At 38.9% G+C, this 26,686-nt stretch overlaps 1 protein-coding gene across 1 annotated transcript in view; it reads right to left on the bottom strand.

The window, feature by feature from the left end:
* Positions 1-26,474, bottom strand: part of GABRA4 (gamma-aminobutyric acid type A receptor subunit alpha4) — a 70,160-nt gene extending 43,686 nt beyond the window's left edge. Inside the window, exons 1-6 of the mRNA XM_056111263.1 lie at positions 26,231-26,474; positions 25,646-25,767; positions 7,492-7,559; positions 4,774-4,994; positions 4,533-4,615; positions 1,647-1,790 (exon numbers count right to left, since the gene is read on the bottom strand). Of these exons, the coding sequence (XP_055967238.1) occupies positions 1,647-1,790; positions 4,533-4,615; positions 4,774-4,994; positions 7,492-7,559; positions 25,646-25,767; positions 26,231-26,316 (724 nt within the window). The 5' untranslated portion in view covers positions 26,317-26,474. The remainder of the gene's footprint in view (positions 1-1,646; positions 1,791-4,532; positions 4,616-4,773; positions 4,995-7,491; positions 7,560-25,645; positions 25,768-26,230) is intronic.
* Between the last annotated feature and the right edge of the window lie 212 nt (positions 26,475-26,686).

Genomic DNA, 26,686 nt, shown 5'->3' with positions numbered 1-26,686 from the left:
AGATTCAGAAACCTAAAATCCTCCCAGTTACATTTTTAATTGCACTGGCTGCCTAAAATATGAAAAATGCCAATTTTTTTTCCTGGCGGAGTCTGCATGTATAGAATAGTTTTAGAACCACTAATAGTCTTCTAATTTTTCTGTAAAATATAACAAGTAAATCCCATGATTCTTTACATTCACATACCCACAATACATGCCAATCTCAAATTTCAATAATAATCATCCATCAATGTGATAGTTTTAATATAAATAATGATTGTATTTTACACTTAAACTTTATATTTCGCTTTTACATTTTAAAAGAGAGGGTGAAGGAACCACCACAAAAACTAAGCAGGATAAAAAGAATTTGAGAAAACCTAACAATGGGGATATGTGGAGTTCAAAACTTAGTTCCAGACATTCTTCCTTGGAGTTTGTCGAAAACAGCTAAACAGATTTTTTAAGTACTGCATGAATATCGTTTCCTTCCTTCCTTCCTTCCTTCCTTCCTTCCTTCCTTCCTTCCTTCCTTCCTTCCCTCCCTCCCTCCCTTCCTTCCTTCCTTCCTTCCTTCCTTCCTTCCTTCCCTCCCCCTTCCCTCCCGCCTTCCCTCCCTCCCTCCCTTCTCTCTCTCTCTCTCTCTCTCTCTCTCTCTCTCTCTCTTTCTGTCTTTCTCTCTCTCTCTTTCTCTCTTTTTCTCTTTTTTTTCCTGGCTTTTAGGGCCAAACCCAATGATGCTCAGGGATTACTCCTGACTCTGCACCCAGGAATTACTTCTGGAAGTGCTCTGGGGACCATATGGGATATCAGGGATTGAACCTGGCTTGGCTGCATGCAAGGCAAATGCACTACCCACTGTACTATCACTCTGGCCAGTCTCCTGTTTCTAAAATTGAAAAGTAAGGGGTGGAGTGATAATATAGCAGTTAGGGTGCTTGCCTTCCATGTGGCCAACCCACATTGGATCCTGGGCATCCCATACGTTCACTTGATCCCCACAAGGAGTAATTCTTGAGTACAGGGCCAGGAGTAAGCCATGAACATTGCCAATAGTGCCCCAAATTTTAAAATAATATTAATAGAATGTTAAAAATTCAACATTGTCATTTCACCAGCTCAGAATTTATTTAAAATGAGAAATGAGGAGCAATATACATATAATGTTATAAGTATAAATAGAACTAAACTAAATCTAAACAAATTCTAAACTGAGACATGTATTCACTATATTTCTGAAAATGTTTTGAGTCACATGAAAACACTAGATTCCAATGAAAAAAGCTAGGACAAAATTCTGTTGCTAAGCCAAGTAAATTCTGTTGCTAAAACAAAATGTTGTTGCTAAGCCAGACACGTAATGCAATTTGGAGATAACCTCTGGACTAGAGTTGTTATCGACTGGATTCCATGGGGTGTCAAAAGAACACCTGGCTGCCCACCTACGAGATGGTCTGACTTCTTCGTTAAGACCCTGAATGAATGGTATGATGCTCTTCATGTTCCTGGAGCGAGCAGATGCCATTGGGCTACATTAGCACGCAACAGGGACGAATGGAGATATTACTGGCACCTGCTTGAGCAAATTGATGAACAAAGGGATAACAAGTGACAAGTGACAAGTGACAAGTCAAGTACTATATAAACTTTGTTAAACATCTCACCAGTAATGGATTTGATAGTTTCACTTGATACCGTTTGTCCAATCAAGTCATATTGGACTAAGCTGGAAGACTCTTTTGGAACTTCTACTGATTTCTCAGGACCCTTTGTCCAAGTATAAATCATCTCACTCTTCGGATATGCATCTGAATGAGAGCACAGAATATGCTTAGAGTCAAAGCTCCCTTTTCAACAACTTTGGTGGTTAACATTTAAGGATAATACAAAGGTTTCACAAAGTTTGAAAGAAGTCAAAACCATTACCATTCTGTCTAATCAAACACATTTAAAATTTAAAAAACGACAGAGATTAAAAGTCTTGCAATCAGACATAATTCTCATTTTTATGCCAAAGTATTAGAAGAAAAATTAGAAGTAAGAAAAAATGTTGTGTGTGCATCAATGAACTTGGATGTTTCCATCCAAGAAGGACAAGAAATTGTAAATCAGAAATGACAAATCCTCCCAAAGTACTCTCAGACTGCCACTTCTTTCTGTTCCAATACTTGACCAATATTGACTTCTTCCATCCTAATGCAGCTCTGCCAATTAGAAAGATACCAGATGCTTCCGAAAACAATACAGCAGCAAAAACAAAAACAATTTATATGGCTGCAAGGTATCTCCAGGAGTCACCTATTCCCAAATCTGCCACTGGATAACTCCCATGATGCTTAGAAATCATTTTGTAAAGACCATTGATCACACTTCTGTAAAACTCTCTGGGGGCTGGAGTGACAGTACAGCAGTGAAGGCATCTGCCTTGCGCACAGCCAACCCAGGTTCAACCCTCGGCATCCCAGATGGTCCTCTGAGCACTGCCAGGAGTAATTCCTGAGTGCAGAGCCAGGAGTAATGCCTGAGAATCGCTGGGTGTGACCCAAAGAGCTGAAAAACAAACAAATAAAAAAAGCTCTCTAGTTTTGCTACGATTTCTAATCTATTTATAAGGGCATTTTTCTCTTCCATCTTCAAAATCCTCTATTTTTATTTAACTCTGTCTTCTGTTTTTTGTTTGTTTTTGTTTTCATTGTTTGTTTGTTTCTTGTATTCAACTTAAATGAAGAGCAGCTGCTTGTATGTCTCAAAAATAAATAAGTTCAACAGATCCAAAATGAAGTTTGTGCTACACTGTACAACCTTCAAATGGCCAATGCACAATAGGTCCTCAGTTGGACTGTTTAATTCTACAAAAAGACTTGATACATCAGGAGGTGATATTTGTATGTAACCCTGTAAAAACAATCATAAAGTTTGGGCTATTATTTGTTAGTACTAGTATCAGTATTATCACCTAAAGAGCATCTATGCTTAGTTATACAATAAAGACCTCAAATACTATGGTCCTTCCCACAATATTTTAAAAGAGGTTACCATGATCTTGGCTATTGACTCTGTTAAAATAACCTTTTCTTTCCTGATATTTCTCATTTTTATGAGTTGAAAACATAGTTAAATGGAATTTTTCTCTTTCCAGAGACCTAAGGATACTTTTTTTTCTGGGTAGAATGTATATCTCTTTTTAATTCCCATCTTTAAAACATCAGTTTCTAAGAAGCAAATTATAATTTCTTAATGTAAAACTTGATTGAATATCAACAATGTTCCAGTTACTCTGAGGGATGCTATCTATAAGAAAAATGAGAGGGAACTTAATATTAATAAGAACTATTTTGAATTAGATTTAGATTATTGCAATACAAATTAATTTAAATTCTGTCCCCAGTAAGATCATTCTTTAAGTTCATCTATATTTTTTCTGTTTTTATCTTCTTTCATTATGTCACTTGTCAGGGAGCAAATGACTCACTCTAGCTTCAAGTTAGCACTGAATATAATGATTACTAAGGTTTATAAAATAGAATGGTGACTGACAATTCTCATAAAGTTTAGCAATGAACAATGATAGCAATAGGCAATAGTTTCACAATCAGTGCAACTAAGAATCTGAAGCAGTAGTAAACTTCAGCATCTACTTTTGCTAGATTTTTATTGAACTGAATACTTGAGGCAGACATTACAGGAAGGGATGGCATTTGCTATCATCTTTGGGAACAAAACTAGAAGATAAGGCATTTCTTTCCTACTTAGTCTTTTCATTCCCTTGCCTTTACCTCTACAGACTGCATACCTTTATCTTTTGTTCATGTCTTTTCCATTAGTATTAGCTTAGGCTAATCTTTGAAAATACTAAACTGTAGTCTTCAACTCCTTCACAGGTACTCTAATTTCTTGACAATTGATTATCCATGGGAAAGTTGAAGTAAAATTATGAAGTATCAATCAAAGAATACCACACCCAATGGACTAACTTTTCAAAGACTTCTCTTAGAACTTAGAATAGAACTCAAACTCCTTCATCTTGTTTATAAAAACTGTATTGTCTGGTTTTTTCTACATAATAAACCACATCTAACCTGCTTTGCTTTATTCATTCATTAGCCATTTTGATAACAATACGACTGATTATGTCAGGCTACTTTCTATTGTGTCAAGAAGTATCGACCCCTCTTTCAACCTTTTAAAAATTTCCATGACAGACTACACTTGTAATAGAAACTTCTAAATTGTAAACAAACAAAAAAAGGTCATTTGTACTTTTTATGTTACACTACCAACCCATGAGTTCAGAGGTCCCTAAATTTCACCACTCACTACCAAAACATTAATTTTGTTTAGGATATATGTAGAAATAAGTTTTTGTGTGAGGGGAAGAAACCATTTTTATTTGTTTATTAATAAAGTTTCCTAAAAATTAAAACCCTGGACAGTTAATATCATTGACATTGATTTAAAACGTTGAATTATGTAAAATTACAGGCATATGTAACTATCAACTTGGATTAACATAAATAACATAGATCCTAAGAGTTTTTACTATAACTTACAACTCCCAAATTTCAAAGGGCAAGCATGTCCATCCATGGGAAAATCCACCAATCTCATGGGGCACTCCGCACTTATGGTGAGTCTATGAGGGAAAATATCAATTAAGCAAAACCAACTTTTTTAAAAAGTAATTTGAGATTACTGATAATAAGATGAAAGGAAAGAGGAAGTGGAGGAAGTAAAGAAAAAAAAGAAAGGAAGGGAGAAATGAAGAAAGAAGAAAACAAGAAAAATTATTACCTCATTGTGTACAAAATGGTACCATTCCTCATAATTCGGAAAAGTTTATTTGGAGCTGTCATATTATGAGAAACAGATTTCTTTCCATTCCTAAAGAAAGTGTCTGGAGTCCATACTTTTGTAACCATCATATTGTTTAATCTCAATATTTCAATGGGGCCATCATATTTTAGTCTTTTGTCAATCCATGTCTGTCTGAAGAACACATCCATTGTATATTCCTAGGGAAATTAGTTTGTGCATGGTCAAATCCACAGATGACTATGTGTAAATAGACAGAAGAAACTGCAATGAATTCTTTTGCTGTGGTTACTGTTGTTTTGGTGCTACACCTGGCTGTGTTTAAGGCTCACTCCTGACTTTACACTCACGAATCACTCCAGGCAGGATTAGGGTAGACTATATGCACTACTGGGGATCAGATCCTGTCTGAATGGCTGCACACAAGGCAAGCAACTTACCTGATCTCCTCTCTGATCCAAGAATATCAATTGTATTCTCTGGCCCATGAATTCTTATGTGCCTCATACTCATTAATTTTTTTAAAAATCTACCTCAGGGCCTGGGAGATAGATAGTACAAGGGTTAAGACACATGTCTTTCAACTGATACTGGCTAGATCTTCAGTACCAAATGATCCCTTTAGTATCTCAGACATACCCCAGAAGAGTCCTGGGTATTGTACCCAGGTACTCTCCAGCTCAGCCATCCTAAAACCCTCTCACTGAACCGCTGTCTAAATGGGCTGAGAAACACTGAAAGTGGGCCCCTGGCCCATTAGTTACACTATGTGAGGTCACTCTCCCTCCATGCTATCAAAAATGTGTTTTATACTGGGGTTGGAGCGATAGCACAGCGGGTAGGGTGTTTGCCTTGCACGTAGCCAACATGGCTGACCCAGGTTCGATTCCCAGCATCCTATATGGTCCCCCGAGCACCGCCAGGAGTAATTCCTGAGTGCATGAGCCAGGAGTAACCCCTGAGCATCGCCGGGTGTGACCCAAAAAGCAAAAAAATATGTATCTTATACTAATACAAATACAAATAAATTTAAATTTAACATAATTTTTTTAAATTAATGGAGCAAAAATATTCTCAGCAATTAAGTCATGTTATGTCCAGATGGACCTGAATCTTCTACATTTGTAGCACTGCACTGTAGCACTGTCCTCCCATTGTTCATCGATTTGCTTGAGCGGGCACTAGTAACGTCTCCATTGTGAGACTTGTTGTTACTGTTTTTGGCATATTGAATATACCACGGGGAGCTTGCCAGGCTCTGCTGTGTGGGTGGGATACTCTCAGTAGCTTACTGGGCTCTCCGAGAGGGATGACAGAATCAAGCCCTGGTTGGCCGTGTGTAAGGCAAACACCCTACCCGCTGTGCTATTGCTCCAGCCCATTCTACATTTCTACATTTTCTTCTACATTTGTAGGTAAATAAATTACCAGATATATTATTCAATCAAGAATATTTCCTATAATTTAACAAAACTGCCAGCAGCAGATAATTACAGTTGTACTTTAGGTAACAAAATTAATGAGTAGCCAATAGCATTGTGCAATTAATCATAAACTTGAAGGCATCTTTTTAAGAGAAACTATGTGAACGATACTTTATTTTACAAAATTATTAAAATAAGCCTAAGAGTCTTGGGGTAAAAAGGAAACACCCAGGAATGGCCGAGATTAGTACCAGGAATTTTGCTCCATTACTTGAAGGCCAGCCACATGTGCTAGGTGAAAAGGAAGCTCAGATAGAGAAGAGAGCACCAAATAAAGGGTGTTGTGAAGACCCTCCCAGGGTGGGAGAGACATGCTAAAAGTAGTCTATAGACCAAACATGATTGCCACTCAATGCCTCTCTTGCAAAACACGGACCCAAAAGAAGAGAGAGAGAACAAGGGGGAATGCCCTGCCACAGCGGCAGGGTGGGACAGGGGGATGGGGGGTGGGAGGGATGCTAGGACCCGTGGTGGGGGAGGATAGGCACTGATGGAGGGATGGGTACTTGATCATTGTATAACTGAAACCCAAGCACAAATATTTATAAGTCTATAACTATACCTCATGGTGTTTCACTAATAAAAAAAAATGATAAAAAAGAACAAAAACAAAAACAAATCAAAAATAAATAAATAAAACAGGACCTTGGGGGAAAAAAAAAGGAAACACCTTCTTTGAGTTGTAAACTGAAGATATTGATTACTAGAAGGAATGGATGAGTAGATAAACTCTTCCCAAACAGTTCTTAGTTAAGTGTAAATATCTCTAAGCATAAGGGAGAGGGAGGAAGAGTGTGGGGTGGGGGTGGGGGGAAGGCGTGTGAAAAACTGGGTCATCATAGAATTCTAACTTCAATTAGGACCACAGAATAGTTTCATACCAAAACTAATTACACTTGCTAATTTACTCCTCCTTGTAATTTTCTGAAGAAAAAGAAAGGCTTCTGCAGATGAGACTGCGATATGGGAACCAGCACTAAGAAAATACTTTTCTTTATTGAGAAAGACACCCAAGTAGAAAATTCTAAAATACACGAGCTAGCCGATTTGCAAAGTTATCTTCCTCCTTATAAACCTTTGGGTCTAATTGGGCTGTTCTTTCACTTGTTAGCTTTGTGTAGCTTGTAACTGACAACAAAATTAAAATGAATTGTCCTATTTTCTGTTTGTTTTCTTGAAATTTCACAAATTATATTATTTCTCACATACCTACCATTTCAACATCAGAAACGGGTCCAAAGCTGGTGACATATATGTCAGTTTTCACTTCTGTTACAGGACCTAACAGCCATGAAGTAAATAAGTGTGAAAAAACCAATTAACAATTTTACAGGCAAGGTGGGTTTGATAATCAAAGAGTAAATACAGATATGAAATATCATGATGTTTTTAAAAATATTTTCAATGTTCAGTGAAATAACACATCTTCACACAAACAGACAAAAGAACAGCAAGACTAGAAAGCAATGTTTACTTACAGGCAAAAATAACCCCCAATTACTCACCAGGAACCTGTGTCTTCAGCTACATCACCCTTGGGCACTGTGCAGAAGTGCAGAGAACAAAAGCTTTTACCTTCATGATTCATCATCTGACTGGTATTTACTAATCTGGCAAACTGATGAAAAGAGGGAACTTACCCACAGAAGTATGGAAAAAAATCACACTGACTACAATGAATGAATATTTGGAAGGTTAAGGACACTTGTAAATAACTTAGGGGAAAAATGATTCAGGTCACCTATAATGACAGGCAGATGATCTAGTGATGAATGAATTAAAAGATAAATTCTCAGGCTTACCATCAATGAGCTGTGTGATCTTGGTTTTGTTTTGAAGCTACACCTGTCAGTGTTCAGAGCTTACCCCTGGCTATGTGCTCAAGAATCACTCCTGGTGGGACAAGGGACTGAACCCCGTCTGCAGCATGCAAGAAGATCGCCCTGCCCCCTGTACTACTGCTTCAGTGCCTGAGCTGTATGATCTCGGTGAAGTTACTTAAGTCTCCACAAGCAGCAACCACACCTATAAGCAAGACTATTAATAAATATTATCTGAAACTACTCAAACAAGATCCTGAACATAGGCTTTCTCGTGGAAGTACATAGTATTACCTCCTCTTTACTTCTAATAATGGTCATTAGAGATAATCTTTTAGTATAAAAAAATAATGCATCTGTCAACGTTTTATATGCTTGTTATAGTTTATGTGGGTGTCTTTGATAGAAAGAAAGTTGAAGAATATCTTGAAAATGGGACTGACATGGATTTTAAACAAAGAAAAATTACCACAATCTGGATTTAGCCCGGTGCTTAAAATGAGGGATTCATGATTTCAAATTTGGCTCTAGCATTTTATCTTTGCATAATCTTAATCAAATCACATATTCTCATATGTAGAAGCTTTCAGGAACACTGAGAGAAATAATGCAAGGAAATAATATGTGTCAGTCTTTAGAGCACAGTCTGTTCAGTAAATATAGTAGTTATTTTTTAAATATTGTTTTATTATTAGTGATTACAAATAAAAAATAATTCCCTCTCAAACACAACTTCCTTCAATGAAGGCTTATAACATTTATGGTCAGTGTTTAGACATTCAATACAGGAGAGAATTTGTTATAAAAAAAAACACCATTTTCTTTGAATACTGGTGGGGAATTAGATTTTTACAAAACAAAAAACTGTTGGTATAACTTAATGCCCTGGTCTAAAGTTATCCTTATAAAATGTTTTTACATGATGATTTGTCACATAAAGAAAAATAATTTGAGGAAGAAAAGAAGAATTATTCCAACAAAAAAGGGCAGTGAGGAATAAAAGATAAGGTCAGGCTAATGTGAGTTTTGTTATTTAAAAAAAGGCAATTTTGGACAACAAAGAAAGTATGTATGAGAAGTTAATTAGAGAGATTTTATTTAAATGAAAATTTGGAAGCAACAATAGTAATATGCTAGAGTAATGATAGTAATAAGCTCATTTAATCAAATTGTTGCAAAATTATCATCTAGAAAATTGCCCAATGTGTGTTGAACCCTAGAAAACGGATATTACACTGAAAAATTTTCAAGAGGGGATAAAGTTTTTGGTTTGGGAAGCTTCAGTGTTTTGCTCTATTTTCTTTGGTGGGTGGGTTGGGGGAGCCACATTCAGTGGTATGGATTGGGGAGGTGTGCTATCCCAACACCCCTGAGCTGGCTAGGTGTGAGGTATCCCTCCCAGGGCTCCTCCAGAATAGCAGTAGAGCTCTCTCCCTAACCCTGGAAAATAGTCTTTATTTATTTATGAATGTATTTATTTTCAGTGAATCACTGTGATATACGCAGTTACAAAGTTGATAATGATCAAGTTTCAGTCATGCAATGTTCCTTCAGCCTTCCTTTTACCCATGTACATTTCCCACCACCAATGTCCCCAGTTTCCCTCCCACCCCACTCCCCCAAGCAGTCACTGCCTCTATGATAGCCATTTTCCTTCTTTCTCTATCTCTTGCTCTCTCTCTCTCTCTCTCTCTCTCTCTCTCACACACACACACACACACACACACACTGGAACTCTCTATTTGGACATTATGGTATGCAGTACAGGTACTGAAAGATTATCATGCTTCTCCCTTTACCTACTTTGAGCACTCAGTTCCTGTCCAGAATGATCATTTCCAACTATCTTTGGCATAGTGGTTCCATCTCTATCCCAGCTGGGCTCTCCCCACTAACCACCACTTGTGGCAAGCTTCCTACCATGGACCACTCCTCAAGGCCCTTGTTTCTACTGTTATGGAGTATTAGTTTTATACTATGTATTTTTCATTTCCTACAAATGTGTCCAGTTATTCTAGGTCTGTTCTTCTCCCTCTGACTCATTTCACTCAACACAATACTCTCCATATCCATCCATTAATATGCAAATTTCATGACTTCCTTTTAAAGACAGTCTTTAAAGAACAATTGTTGAAGGGCTCTAAAGCATTAACACAGTGTCACCTCAAATCAAGAAAGAAAACAGGTAAATTACCCAGAACAATAAAGGGTGGGCATATTCTGACAACTGCTCTGTTTAAAAAGACTTTTGAGAACCAACATTTACTTTGAAGATAATTTAGGACAGGGGTTCTCAAAATTTGACTGCATCAGAATTACCCGAAAGGTTTGTTAAAGTTCTGTTTGCTAGACATTACTCTGAAACTAGCTCCAGATTTGCTGATTCAGTGGTCCAAGTGGGGACCTGCCATTTTGTAATTTATCTCAAATTCTTAAGGGATGCTGTTCACTTTAACTGATAAACAGTATTTGTCTGTTTTCAATAATCATATTTAAAAAATTCTGTAAAATGTTAATACCATAGATATTCAATAGAATAGGGAATGTGTAGGAGAGGAAAGAATTATGCCAGTGATATTTTTCCTTATAAATTTATTTTAAGAAAGGTAGGTGTATGCTAATTATTGTAGTTATAATGACTGCATGATAATCGGTATTTTCAAATTCTTACATGACATTCTACTTTTTCAATGAATCTTGAATACTGTTTTATGCTGAGCATTACCACCCAATATTTCTGATATTATTCAATATTTGCTTTATCTAATCATATGGATCTTTGAGATTAAAATTCTAAAAATACACTGTTAAAAAGATTTTATTGAGACCCTCATTCAATACACATTTATAAAGTGAGTACTTGTATAATAGATTCCATGATAGACCCAGGTTCCATAGGTATGCAAAACTCATGAGTATTTTGCCTTAGGCAATAACATGCTATTGGGGGCAGTCAGAGCGTAAATAATAAAGCACCGTAGCACTGTCTTCCCATCGTTCATCGATTTGCTCCAGCGGGCACCAGTAATGTGTCCACTGTGAGAGTTGTTGTTACTGTTTTTGGCATATCGAATATGCCACGGGAAGCTTGCCAGACTCTGCCACGCAAGTGGAATGCTCTCAGTAACTTTCCGGGGTCTCCGAGAGGGATGAAGGAATTGAACCCAGGTTGGCCACATGCAAGGCAAATGCCCTACCCACTGTGCTATCACTCCAGCCCAAATAATAAAGAGAAAAGTAAATAGAGGAATGCTAGCATTCAGAAGAACAAACCTGGTTGGTGACTGAAAATGTTATGCTGGACTTATTTGGGCGGGGGTGCACACCAGGCTATGCTCAGGGCTTACTCCTGACTCTGTGCTTAGAGATCACTCCTAGCAGGACTCAGGGAACTATATGGAATGCCGGGGATCAAACCCAGGTCTGCTGCATGTAAGACAAAGCACTACCTGTTGTCGTCTCTCTGGTCCAGACTTGATGTTTTAGTCACTCTTCAAACTACTGACTTGGACCAGCAAGTTGAACAAAAAACACTAGAAATGCTAAAATACCACTTGTTCAGAGTCCATAAAGACCATAGAACCATAAAGAACCAAAAGAGTTAGAGAAAAGCAAGGAATGAAGAGAATGGTAAGAAATGAGTTCCAAATCACAACGACCAAATTAAAAATTGTGCCTGTCATAGACACAGGCTGGAGGTGGAGAAGGAAGCTAGCAGCATAAACTGGGGACACTGGTGGTAGGAGTGGTGACAACTTTTAGGCAACATATTTTAATACCCATTATGACGACAAATGCAGTTAAAACTAGTGGGAAATTTGAGAAATTCCAGTAACAAACTAGGTGATTATGTGCCGATTATGTTCCTCCCAAGCTCATCTGTTGAAATTTTTATAACTAGTTCCTCCAAAAGAGACCATATTTAGGAAATAAATCTTCAAAATAATAACTAAATAGATGGGCCATAAACACATCTCACTGTGTTCTTGGGGGAAGGACTTTAGGAATCTGCACAGTGTCCCAAAATGGAACCTGCAGCCTAGCACCTGCCTCAAGGTATGCGCTGGAGTCCTTTGAGTTATATCTCCCAACTCTGGCGCTGTTACAGAAAGAGGAAACCGGAAAAAAGAAGTACACAGAGGTCCTATGAAATCACAGAGAAAACAACCACAAACAAGGAGAGAGGGTTTAGAAAAAACAAACATTGCTAACACCTTGATCTTGTACTTCCAGCCTCCAGAATAGTGGAGAAGAAATGATAATAACAAATATGCTACTGTTAAACTGCTCAGTTCATGCTATTTTGTTATGGCTGCACAAGACAATAATTGTTTTTTCCCCATTTCCTCCTGACTCCATTCTCCCCATCTAATCCTCACTAGAGCTTTACCCTCAGTTTACAGTCTATAGTTAGATGTTTCATTTGTAGTCCCTAATCACAGGGAAGCCACTGAAGGTATGAAACAGGAAAAATTATATGATGGGAACATTTTTACAAAATCACTCTCACAGTTGGATGGATTATAAATTATAGAAGGCAAAAGTTGAAAAAAATCATAGAAGTGTCTCTTTTGCTGGTGGTAGTATGGATGTGGCAGATGGGAAGGAAAGCAAGACATTCTGGAGACACCTATATGCATAACAGGAAATGGGATTTTCTCTAAAAGCAATAAGCAGAGATACAACAATAACCATTGAAGGCATACCATGCGCCAGGCAGGACACTACCAACGTTTTCTACGAGCTGTTCTATTTACATAATAGAAATATTCTCCACATGTGAAAAGCATTATCCTACAAATTTTACATCAGAATACTGAGCGTGGAGAGATTAAATAACGTATGGCAGCGAGAGAATTTAAATCCACAGTTCTCCGAAGTGTATCCTATACTTATCAGAAGTGAGGTTTCTTAAATTATATTTCTCATTCATTAATAATCATTGTCACTGTCACTGTTCTCCCGTTTTTCATCGATTTGTTCAAGCGGGGTCAATGACATTGTGAGATTTGTTGCTGTGCTTGACATATCAAATATGTCACAGGTAGCTTGCCAGGCTTTGCCGTGCAGGTGAGATACCCTCAGTAGCTTGCCCGGCTCTCCGAGAGGGGCGGAGGAATCAAACTCGGGTGAGCCGTGTCGGCCGTGTGCAAGGCAAACGCTCTACTTGCTGTGCTATGGCTCCAGCCCATTCAATAATAATAACAATAAATTATAGCTTCTATTAGTTTATAAGATTCTATGCCTACTCTTATTTTCTTTCATTCATCAGAAATACCTAAACTACTTTCTCGAAATTATTTCCCTGTCTTAACTATTTCTTTTTATTACAGACTGGTTCAGTCTGTCTTTATACCCATAAAAGCAAATACAAAATTTCAATTCTCTTTGAAGCCCTAAAATTAATGTAGTGCTTTGCACATAGTAAGTAATAAATATCTGCGTGTCTAATCGTGTTCCTAATATCATCCCTATAATTATTTAAATATCTTCCCAAAGGAAAAATTATGGGAATTCAATTACATCAATTAAGCTAAAAATATTTCTTGATAAAAGCAGATAGGATCTTATTTATATTTGTAGCCTCTTTCAGAGCTAATCCTAGGCCGTAACTGTATTAGATTTCCAATAAATCAATTTTCAAGTAATAATGGTCTCTAATTAAGAATAAGTCTTAGAGACATTTCCTCCAACACTTTCTTTTAGTATATTCAAATCAACCTTACTAAGAGTATAATTACATAGAAACCAGGCAATTTTTATCTTGAAAGGAGTATTCATAATTTTATATGACATTAGAAACATAACATTAGAAACATAGTTTATTTTTAAAATATCCCTTCTTTGGTAAATGGGAAGAAGCAGTTTTTAGTCCCTCAGATAGGGCAGATCAGTTTAAAGGCAAACAAACTATCTTCAACATTCTGTAGAGGAAACAGCCAAGACCACCAGCTAAAATTCAGGAAAGGCAGGCAAAGAGATTGTATAGTGTTAAGGTACTGGCCTTAACTGCCTCCCTGCAGTACTGCATGCTGCCTCCCTGACACCACATGATCCTAGAGCATCACTAGGAGCATCTCTCCAGACGAGAGCTGGCTAGACAATCACCAATACATTACCCCCAAGCACTTTAAGGCGCACAACAAAACCATCCCCCACCAAATTAAATTCAGGAGAATAATCCTATCTTATTTACTATTCTAATTTGCTTAAAAAGTAAGAAGATGATTGTGCTGGGAGGATCCTCCCAGGATGGGAGAAGCATGCTGAAAGTAGACTATAGACCAAACATGATTGCCACTCAATGCCTCTTTTGCAAACCACAATGCCCTAAAGGAGAGAGAGAACTAAAGGTAATACCCTGCCACAGAGGCAGGGTGGGATGAGGGGATGGGGGGGTGGGAGGGATACTGGGACCCGTGGTGACGGAAAATGGGCACTGGTGAAGGGATGGGTGTTTGATCATTGTAGAATTGAAACCTAAGCACAAAAAATTGTAAATCTACAACTGTACCTCATGGTGTTTCACTAAAAGGTAAAGGAAAAGGTAAAGGCCCTCCCGTTGATCGTCAATTTGCTCGAGCGGGCCCAGTAACGTCTCCATTGGAGACTTTGTTGTTACTGTGTTTGGCATATCGGATACTCTCGGTAGCTTGCCGGGCTCTCCGAGAGGGGGTGTTTCACTAACCAAAATTTTAAAAAAATGTAAATGATGGAGAATGGGCACTGTTCGAGGGATGGGTACTGGATCATTGTATAACTGAAACCCAAGCACACGGTCACAGTCCTCCCGTTGTTCATAGATTTGCTCGAGCGGGCCCAGTAACGTCTCCATCATGAGACTTGTTGTTACTGTGTTTGGCATATCGAATATGTCACGGGGAGCTTGCCAGGCTCTGCCGTGCGGGCAGAGATACTCTCGGTAGCTTGCCGGGCTCTCCGAGAAGGGCGGAGAAATCGATCTCGGGTCGGCCATGTTGGCCGCTTGTAAGGCAAACGCCCTACCGCTATGCTATCGCTCCAGCACAGCGGAAACCCAAGCACAAAAATTTGTAAATCTACAACTGTAACTCATGGTGTTTCTCTAATAAAAATTTTTAAAAAAAGAATAAAAAAAAGAATAAAATACCATAAAAGTTGAATTGTCTACAACAAGATAAATACCAAAATATATATATTTAAAAAAAGAAAAGTAAGACGATTAATGATGCATCAGATAATTTTCAACTGTTTTCTTTGGCAATATAGACTTGTCAAGGAATATCAGTTTTACGTTATTCTTTAATGACAGTGACCAATTTTATGTTAACCTTTTAAAACACCTAAGTTCCTGTTTCCAGGAACTTACACAACACTACTGGTGTCTTAAAAAATTAAGAGACAAAGTATATTCATCTGGCTCAACAGCAAGACATCTCGAAGGCCAGAGAGATAATACAGGGTTTAAGGTACTTGCCTTGTAAGCAGTTAACCTTCACTCAATCCCCAGAGTCACATATGGTCCTCTGAGAATTAACAGAATCGATTCCTGAGCACCACCAGGTACTGCTCAAACCATCCTTCCATCCCTCGCCAAACACACACACACACACACACACACACACACACACACACACACACACAAAAAAAAAAAAAACAAGAAATATTGAATAAAATATTTAAATTAATATTTTATTTTAAAAGTCACTTAGGAGGGTCTAGAGCAATATTATGGTGGGTAGGACATTTACCTTGCACACAGCCAACCCAAATTCAATCCCAACTATCCTATATGGCCCCCGAGCACCACCAAAAGTAATTCCTGAGTCAGAAGTAACCCTTAAGCACCAATGGGTGTGACCCAAAAAAAGTCCCCACATAAAAAAAGTCACTTAGAAAATAAATACTAGCCATGGGGGCCAGCAAGATAGTACAGCAGATGAGGCTCTTGCTTGTATGCAGCTGACCTAATTTCATTACTCAGTACCCCATACAGTTTCTCACTCCCACCTGGAGAGATCCCTGAGCACAGATCCAGGAGTAAGTCTGAGCACAAATGGGTGTGGCCCCCAAAGAAACTTGAAAAAAAAAACTTAAAAGAAATACTAACCCTCCTACATAAGAACAGATATTCACTGCTATCACCAGGAAAGAAGTGAATATCTGAACATCTTATTATCTAGTTCTTACTCTGGAGAACCTGGCAGGCTAACGAAAGTATCCTGCCCACACGGCAGAGTCTGGCAAACTCCCCGTGGTGTACTCAATATGCCAAAATCCAGTAACAAAAATGGGTCTCATTCTCCTGACCCTGAAAGAGCCTTGAATATGGCACTTTCTAAAATCTCAGGGCTAAGACGAAGGAGACGTTACTGGTGTCTGCTCAAGGAAATCGATGAACAACAAGATGACTGTGACCATGACCATCGCCAGGAAAGCAAAAAACTATAGAGTTTTACTTAGATAACATTAAATATAAACGTGTGTTACTGCCTATGATCATTTTTATCAATGAGGTCTTCTTTTAAAAACGAAATTCATCAGGTAAATAATGAAAACATGAAAAATAGAATATAGACCAAGGATAAAGTTGCAAATCACAGAGGAAAAAAATTTTTTTGGCAATGAACGTTGGAAAATATGTTTAACTGTATTAGAAATAAGAAAAATTCAAAACATCTCACAATAAAAATATTTCAAGTATTCCACTGGAATCCATATCTTTATATGTCAAGTGTTGAAGGGTTTATGTATTCTGATTATCATATTCATTATAGATGAAATTCTGATTTGTAAAACTATCACAAAAACAGTGTGCCACTATCTCATCAAGTTGAACTCCACCTACACTAAGTTCCAGAAAAATCCATTCTCAGATTCATATGCAAAAGAAATTCTTGCACATTTATAGCAGAAAATTTGATCCTGCATATGCACAGCAATACAGTCTTGGAAACAAACAAAATGCTTACTGCCAACAGAGCAGATTAAGTAGCTCATTTCTATGCAATAGGAATATAACATAGCAGTTAAAATGAACCATCAACAGTATGTAACTTTAAGAATTAATCATAGAAATGCACAACTAAGTGAAAAACGTATCAAAAGTGTCCATGTAGCATGCTCACTGAAATATTTTTTATTTAAAATTCAATGTTAAATAAAGTTGTGCTGGCATATTATTCAAAGAAAAAACCTTCAATATAGCTTTCAAAGAACTCAGAGTGGTAGTTATGTTGGGTGGAGAAGAAAAAAAGAGGTTGGGACAGAACACAGCAGGATACACATTTTCAAGTTTATGTTGTTTGATAATTTAACTGAGGTATAGCACAGCGGGTAGGGCGTTCGCCTTACAAGCAGCCAACATGGCCGACCCGAGTTCGATTCCTCTGCCCCTCTCGGAGAGCTGGGCAAGCTACCGAGAGTATTCGATATGCCAGACACAGTAACAACAAAGTCTCCAAAGGAGACGTTACTGGGCCCACTCGAGCAAATCGACGATCAACGGGAGGGCCTTTACCTTTACCTTATAAATGAAGAGATGAATAAATGAATGAAAACTATATTTATCTTTCAGTTGTCTCTTTTCTTCTCCTAACATAACATTATTTCCCACTGGATTTCAGAAGTAATTTTAGAAATACATAGACATACCATGGCATTTTTAATCTTTTAAAAAAATTGTCAAGGGTGGGAGAGATTGTAAAACACAGGTACGCTGCATGCCTTTGCATGTGTTCTACCTGAGTTTGATCACTGCCACCATCTATGGTCCCTGAGCACTGCCAAGAGTAATCCCTGAGCATAGAGCATACACATCTGTGACCCAAAAGAAAAACATATAAAGGACAATATTCTCTTTTAAAAACCCTATAAAAAACGGCCTTAAATTTTATGTTTATTATTCACTTCATCTTTTATAAACATCATACTACAAATGTAAATATGTTCTTGCTCAGGACCCAATAAAATTTCTTCTCTCTATGTCTCCATGTGGTGGTTGTCTTTGTCTGACTTATTTTTTATAATGCAATTCACTGAATGCCTATCTATGTATGTTCAAGTGGCAAAACTTTTATCTTTTTCCTTTCTCTCATGAATGAATAATTGGAAATTCCAGTGGTATAACTGAATATTCCTGTGTGTGTGTGTGTGTGTGTGTGTGTGTACACATGTGTGTATTACAACTACTTTCTCCATGTATCTACTCATCTTTCAGAGAACACAGAATATTTCTACATCTTGGAACATGTAAATAATGATGCAACAAACACAGAAGAGAAGATACTTTATAGGCAACTCCCATTCTTTCTTTATCCCACCCTGCCACACTTGCACTTAGTATGCCATCAAAATTGCTTGTCAAAATCACAGAAGTAGATAATGCTGTAGCACTATGGCACTGTCCTCCTGTTGTTCATCTATTTGCTGGAGTGGGCACCAGTAATGTCTCTATTGTGAGACTTGTTGTAACTGTTTTGGCATATTAAATATGCCTTGGGAAGCTTGCCAGGCTCTACCGTGTGGACGGAATACTCTCAGTAGTTTGCCGGATTCTCCAAGAGGGACAGAGATATCAAACCTGGGTCGGCCATGTGCAAGACAAACGCCCTACTCACTGTGCTATCGCTCCAGCTAGAAAAGTTTCGGATAATGTTAAAAGGCCCTCCCGTTGATCATCGATTTGCTCGAGCGGGCCCAGTAACGTCTCCATTGGAGACTTTGTTGTTACTGTGTTTGGCATATCGAATTCATCACGGGGAGCTTGCCAGGCTCTCCCGTGCGGGCAAGATACTCTAGGTAGCTTGCCGGGCTCTCCGAGAGGGGCGGAGGAATCGAACTCGGGTCGGCCATGTTGGCTGCGTGCAAGGCAAACGCCCTAGCGATAGCACAGCAGTAGGGCGTTTGCCTTGCACGCAGCCAGCCTGGCTGAGCCAGGTTCGATTCCTTCGGATAATGTTAAGTTTAGTAATTAATTTTATGTTTATTTTTTGCTCAAACTATCAGTAGAATTATTTGAAAGTGATTAAAACTGCCTTCCTTAAAAAAAATCCAGTTTACACTATTTCAGGTTTTCTTACTACTTCAAAGGGATTACGAAGATTCCTTCTCTCTTTACATCTTAACATTAGAGACCTCATAGCTCGACATTGTTTCTCTTCTTTATTATTGCTGTCTTTGGTAGAAAATTTAGCTTCATGCCCTTAAATCTCAGATTATGATATGCTCCTTTCCCCTGTATTCAATGTTCCTCTTTACTTAATATCCACTATCGCAGATTTAATATATCTGCATACAAACTGTTCATCCACTTAAAGTTGTTCCTGGATGAAAGTGGATAAAAGTGAGAGATATTATTTTTGCAGACCCATTTTTCTAGGCATTTAAGTTTAGATGTCAGACCTGATACATTTTCCTTTTATCTCACATGCTAGATGTCAGCAGTTAACCAGAACTTTGAAATATAACCAGAAACAACACTTCCTACAAATCTAAAAACTTCCTCTGCCATCAACTTGGTAAACATTCATCATCTCTTGCCTGATTCTTTGTTAAAACCCCTTTAAATTTGCCTTTGACCCTGACTTCCTATCTTATTATAGCAACCAAGGTAAGCTCTTAATATTTGGCCTGTTAGGCCATGCACCTTCAGTAATCCCTTAGATCATCTCTGATATGACTCAAAATAAAAGTAAAGTCCTGACCAATCTACAAAGCTTATACAAAGTCAGCATTGTATCACTTTGCTTCTCATTGCTTCTTATTCCTCAGATTTGCTTGCCTCCACTATAAGGACCTTGACTTCATAGCATCTGGCACAATAATTTCTAATCAGAAAACTAATTGCAGTTTGAAATTTTACCTACTAGGAGTCATTGCTCAAATATCACTTCCTTACTGAAATATTTTTAACCATATTAGTTATTATTTTATTATTAATATTATTAAAACTATATTTGTATTATCCTCCCTTTCTTTGTATTAATTACTCCATAGCAGTTATCAACATCTGAGAGTCCATATATTGTTTTCTGGTTTCTTTATCAGCTTGTGAGAACAGGGACTTGTGCCTCTTATTCACTAATATTTTTTCCAGTGCCATATGTAACAGTACCTGATCATATATTGTAGCACTGTAGCACTGTCTTCCCACTGTTCATTGCATTGATTTGCTCCAGCGGGCACCAGTAACATCTCACAACAAATTGTGAGACTTGTTATTACTATTTAGGGCATAACGAATACATCACGGGGAGCTTGCCAGGCTTTACTGTGCAGGCGAGATACTCTCAGTAGCTTGCCAGGCTCTCTGAGAGGGGCGAAGGAATCCAATCCAGGTTGGCCGTGTGCATGGCAAATGCCTTACCTGCTGTGCTATCGCTCCAGCCCATCATATATATATGTATGATTAAAAAAATACTGGTGAAATGCAATGTTTTCATGTAATCAGATCTTATCTTAGTATCTTAGAAGAATTTGAGAGGTGTCTCAGCTCTACTTAAGATACCCCATTCTTATAACTAATTTAACTTCACAGTCTACTAGTGCACTTCTATCTTATCTCTACTCTTTTAAATCTTCTTTGGCAAGTGCTCTGCCATTTCCTTTTTTTTTTTTTTTTTTGCTTTCTGAGTCACACCCATTGATGCACAGGGGTTACTCCTAGCTCATGCTCTCAGGAATTATTCTTGGCAGTGGTCGGGGGACCATATGGGATGCTGGGAATAAAACCCATATTTGCCTTGTGCACGGCAAATGCCCTACCCACTGTGCTATCACTCCAGTCCCTCTGCCATTTCTTGTGTCTTGTTTTAATACTGATGTTTTGACTCTTTCTATACTTATCTATAGACATCTATTCTCACAGCATAGGTGTTGATCACTTTGTATGACAGAAGTCTCATGACCAAACTCTTTTATATCCAAACAAGTAAAACTGCTGCATATATGCAATAAATATATATGTCTTATGTATATGTGTGTATGTGTGTGCTCAGCTTAAAGCTTAACATAAACATAAAACCCTTAATTTCACCCTAAACAAGTTTTTATTACTCCAGTATTCTCCAAATTAACATATTCTTCCCACTTTCTCAAAACCCAAGAGTCATCTTTATTTTTCTCTTTTCTTTACTGTATATTTTAAAAAATATTTTTCCTAACTTATCATGAATTTGTTGAGAAAGAGACACATAGAGAGAGGGAGAAAGAGAGGGAGAAAATGAAAGAGAGGGAGGGAAGGAGAGAGGGAGAGGGAGAGTTAGGGGAGAACGAGAAAGTTTTGTCAGTTGTTGGTTTAATTCTATTATTTCTCCATATTCTAAATCTTTTGCTATATACAGACCAGAGAGATCACATTATAGTATAAATCATCTGTCATTTCCTCTACTACAAAAACAAACAAAACACATTAAAAGGCTTTCGTGTTCACTAAAAGAACTATCTAAACTATCTAAAGAATTCTCACAGAGCGTGCCTGAGAGATAGTACAGTGGGTTAAGACTTTCACCATGCAAGTGTCTTTCAGGATCCCTGAAAGGAGGAAGCACTGAACACTGCAGAGTATGGTCCAAATCAACAACAACAATAAAAATAATTCTCAAAGAGCTTGCATTGAGCTGACTTTGGTTTACCACCCCAAGATATTCTGATGACATTCTTCCTACTGCTTTACAACTATAGAAATTGAATTTCCTAAACTACGTAACCACACTTACGTATCTTGAGATCTTTGTACTACTTTTGTCTGCTTGAGAACTTTTTTGCTACCATGTCCATTATCACTAGGTCTAAATGTAAAAGACCGCATGTCTGAAACAGAACCTTCACAGCATGGCATACTCTATGTTAGCATGCTACAGGATTATTCCAGGACAGTATTTTATATTGCTATTTTTTAATGAGTAGGACATGAAATGTGGTCGTTTATTTGCTTGCAGTGGATTGTACAGGGAATTCGTTGCAACTTTTCTCAGTCTGTCCTTGAGCAGGGGGATGAAGCCCATCCTGCTAATCTTTTTGTCTTGTGATCATCCTAGATATTGAACATGAAAATATTCTCAAAACTGTAGAGGACTCCACTAATATGAAATCCTTCAGTGTTGTCAAACAACCTTGCTAAGTTAACCCTAAATATCTAGCACTACTTCAGAGAGGTTGTGGAATATGAACTAAGGTGAGCATTTATATTTCAAGAATTTATTATTCTACACAATGTACCTCAAATGACGAGGATGCACAAAAGATTGGAGAACCCTTCAGTGAATTGAAATGGGTACAATCTGGCTGAACAATATCCTGGTGGTTGGTACCTTAGCTAGGCAGTTTTAAATAAGGCTTGTCACAGTTTTAAAAATGGGTAAGAGCACCCCCTCCTTTATGGAAGGTTCACTTATATGCCACTGCGATGTAGGTTCAAATTACTTTGAGATGGATGGAAGACTGATTTGACAGAGGTCAAAATAACTATACCCTCAGATGTCCCAAACTAGCTCCTCTCACCATGCATCTTTCCTTCTCTTCTCACCTTCCCCCTTTTCTTCTGCAATGGGGCAATGTGGGATTAAAGGAGAAGCGATCCTAGAGAGATGAAAGGAAGAGAACCATTTGGGTTCCTCTTATTTCCCCATCGCAAGCTGTGCTGTCGAGTTAAAAATATAAAATTCAGCTTCCAAATCTATTTCAACCCCTGCCTGGCCTACTGAGCAATCACAAGCCATCCAATTTTAATCCAAATCTTTGCTTTTAGCTTTAGTTTAAATGGAACACAGTTAAGTTGTATAAACAGATAAAAAAGTCAATGCTCCACAAAGAGCAAAGGTAGGATTATAGGAATCAGGAAGTCAATCTGTATTTATAGCATACTGGTCCAAATGTGAATTGTATTCATTTTATTTTTAAAATGCCAAACTTTCCACAAATTGTGAAATGTCAGATGGGATCAAACCTGTGGCATCTGAGAGTCTGTGCTAATCATGTTTTCTTATTATGTCAGCGATGCTCATTTACAACATTTTGTAAACAGATTACACATTTTTTGCAGGTGAGAAATACTATTCCTCTGTCACATCTGGAATACAACACATTTACAAAGAATGACCCACTTCTAAAAAATGAATCACATTAATCACAAATATTTATGAGCTGAACCCAAAAATATGCTACGTAGTAAATTTTCATAATCAGCTGCTACTTAAAGCAAGGTCAATTCAACACCTTTCCCTTAAAACTATAAAAGTTTATCAAAGTGGGTAATACTTGGCAGTGACAATGGAAATGACTAATAACATTACCAGTAGCATTGCAGCTAACTGAAATTCACAGTTTTCCAATAATGAGTTCACGCATTTGATGGTCTGTGTCATATTACGAAAGAGGGAAGTTACTAAAAAGCATCCATTTACAATGGATTCCTTCCTCTTTTGAATTATAATTTGTGTTACTATAGCCAACTGTGAAGAAATAATTTTAACTTTCAACATTTAATAAGAAAATGATATAACTGCAACTATAACTTTCCACATTATTTTATGTTTAAGTTCTTCCATTCTCTAATATTTAAATTATATGTTTTTGATGCATTTTTCTTCCCTTTAAAAGTGAAGTTTGAAACTTTTAGTGGTTGATAAATTCTCCGTTATTGATAAAATACAGTCATAAATATATCACATTATCAAAAATCTTCTCTAATTTTTTACCTAAAGTGGCACTTTCTCAATGACTTATAAAAGACTGAGCATCAACAATTGATTTATTTCTGTAAAAAAGTTTCATTTCAGATGTGAATAAAGATGAATGAAATGCTAAGTAAAACACAGTGTATAAAGAACCAAGAAAATCACCCTTATCATCCAATTTTTTTAATTGTCAACTCACAAAAATTAAATTAATGTCCTCAGCAACCTAAGGGTAACTTTTCACCTTTCAATAAAGTCTAGGAGAAAAAAAAATGGCTTAGATCAGAAGACCAGACTGACCCAGACTGGTGGGCCCTGTGTCCCTCTAAATCTCTTCCCTTTACTAGACTCTATTCTTCTAAATTGTTGAAAAACAACACAAGAAACAAGATTAGACCAATTCTAAAGATCCATTCAGCTCCACTTGGTCCAATTTTTACTTTATCTCCAACAATTCTTCTTCCAAAAAACTATTCCTAAATCATGCCAAGGTACCCTTCCTTTTGCAGGGTACCTTGCCTCTTATTAACTGAATCCATTCTCTCATTCCTGTATTTTTTAATGTACCTCAGAAGTTTCTATTTTTTTTGTGCTTCTAATAGGTGGGTGACTCATTACATGGTATATGATATTCCTAATCTCACCTGGGTTTTCACCCTGCTGATCTCACTTACCAACTCTGAACTTAGACTGGTTATTTAACTTCTCAAGCCTCAGTATCATCATTTATAAAATAAGGGGGGGGGCAAGCATAGCTTTTTTTCAGCATCTTGAGAATTAATAACAGATGCCTATAAAACACCTGGTGTACACGCATATGAAAATAAACAGATGCAACAGCGGTGGTTATTATTGTTACCAGTACTACTAGAATCTAGGTCCTTTAAGAAACAGCCTGCATGTTATTTAACTCATTTCCTGGATGTAACTGGCTCAGCAGTGGTGGAAACAACAAGGATTTGGCTGTCCGGAAATATGGGTGGACACTTCTGGGAAGGCCTTCCTTGTCACCAGTCTTCTTTGAACCGGACTGAGAGGGCCTTTCAGGTTCAGATTGGGTCTGCAAATGTCTGCCAACCAAGTACATCCTAGTATAACTTTTACCCCATAGGTTTTCATTATATAAGCAAGGGGAATGTTCAATTTGGAAAAAAAAAAAGACCCACAATGTTGTTCATGCCTGTCCCTATATTAGATCTTTTAGAGATTTGTACTACAGAAAGAAGTCATTCAGAAACAACTGCGACTTTTAAGTCTTAGGAGGGAAGAAAAAGCCAAATAAAGTTTAAGAAAAGAAAAACACACACACAAAAACCTGCAACCCACTGAAGCAGAGAAAAAGACAAGGACCCGCTTTCCTGAACAGAACCTGCAGCTTCTTGTCCCAGATTCATGTCCTAGGAAGAACGCGGGCGGCCAAGGTTTTGGCAGAGGGATGGACACCACGTGGGAGGGCAGGGGACTTCGGAGCAGCTGCCTCCCGCGAAACCTGGCTGTAAGCAAAGTCACCAGCTTTCTGGAACTCCACTGCCAGGGTGCAGCACGGATCCTGGAGAGTTCCCATTTTTGACACTTCTGCTCCAGCCTCCCCCACCCAGCCAGGCAGGTCCCGGGAGGTAATTAGTGTGGGGGAGAAGCAAAGCTCGTGAGGGGGCAGGGAGCTGGGAAAGGACAGGACGGGAGGGGGCGGTCTTGTCAGAGGTCTCATCAAGAAAGGAGCAAAGGGGGAAGGGGGAGGGGGAGGATGGGAAAAGAGACAGACGAAAAGGTTCATTTCTGCACGTTAAGCATACCTAAGGTTGCTCCCCCGGACCGACCGACAGACAGACAGACAGGCAGACGGAGAGCGACAAACAGGACACACTGGAGCGTTCGAAATCATCGTTCATACCCCCAAATCCAGGACGCAGCCTGTTGTCATAACCATCGAGTAAACTGTCCAAGATGCGGGTAAAATTTTCCGGGCATAATTTCTCCTCCTCCTTTGGGTTCTGTCCTGGGGATTCGTTTAAACTGCAAATGCACAAGGGTGGGAGGGGGGCGGGGAGGGAAGGGAAGAAAAAGCGGGGGCGCGAAGGGGATTATTTTAAGAATCAAGGAAAGAACAGGTGGAAACAAACAGGTTCTTCATCTAGGGAAAGAGTCTTTGGCCTCTCGGTGAAGGGTTCAGGGGCTGAGCTATGGGAAAGAGCCAATTTTCCCGGGAAAGGAGCACCCCGAGAACACGCACCCGCAGCCCACACTCCTATTCTTGCACCTAGTGCCCTTCCTGCTCTTCGCGTCTATGCGGTCACAGAAAGGAAAACAACAACAACAACAACAACTGTAACAACAACGACAATCCCCAACAGCCGGGTTTGGGTCCCTGACCTACCCAAGAGAGAGTGGATTGCCCTAGCAGAACCCGCTGGAAGCCAGTCACTTTGCACCCTGCCCTCGCCCATCTTCCACCCTCATCCCTCCCGGGAGAACTCACCAAGCCGCCAAGCACAAGAAGTGCAGGAGGGCGAAACTGAGCCCGCAGCACGCGACGATCGTGGGCACCTTCTTGGCAGAAATCATCTCTGCAACCACATGCCATACTTCAAGCGTGTCCCGGTCTCCAGGCTCCGCAGATGCCCTGAGCGGGGTGCTAGGCGGGCGAGGGCAGCGGCTCCCGCGGCGTGCGCACCCGCGCGCTCACACTCGCCCGCGCTCACACTCGCCCGCGCTCCGCCAGCCCGAGCCGCGGGGCGCGCGTGTGTGCGCGCGGGCCGGGGGAGGCGGAACCTGCCGCCGCTCGCCCCCTCTTCTGCGCGCCAGCTCTCTCGTACGCGTGTAGGGAGCTCGGTGCATCCTGCGCCGCACCCTTTCACGCCCGCACCCTGGAACTTCCGGGGGTCACGCCAGGTGCTGGTGTTTCCCCACGCCCCCCGAGCGGAGCAAACCCCAC

Source organism: Sorex fumeus, unplaced genomic scaffold (genome assembly GCF_029834395.1).
Source record: "Sorex fumeus unplaced genomic scaffold, SorFum_2.1 ptg000013l, whole genome shotgun sequence".
Classification (NCBI taxonomy): domain Eukaryota; kingdom Metazoa; phylum Chordata; class Mammalia; order Eulipotyphla; family Soricidae; genus Sorex; species Sorex fumeus.
Note: the sequence above shows the minus strand (reverse complement) of the source record. Positions and strands in the feature narration are given on the sequence as shown.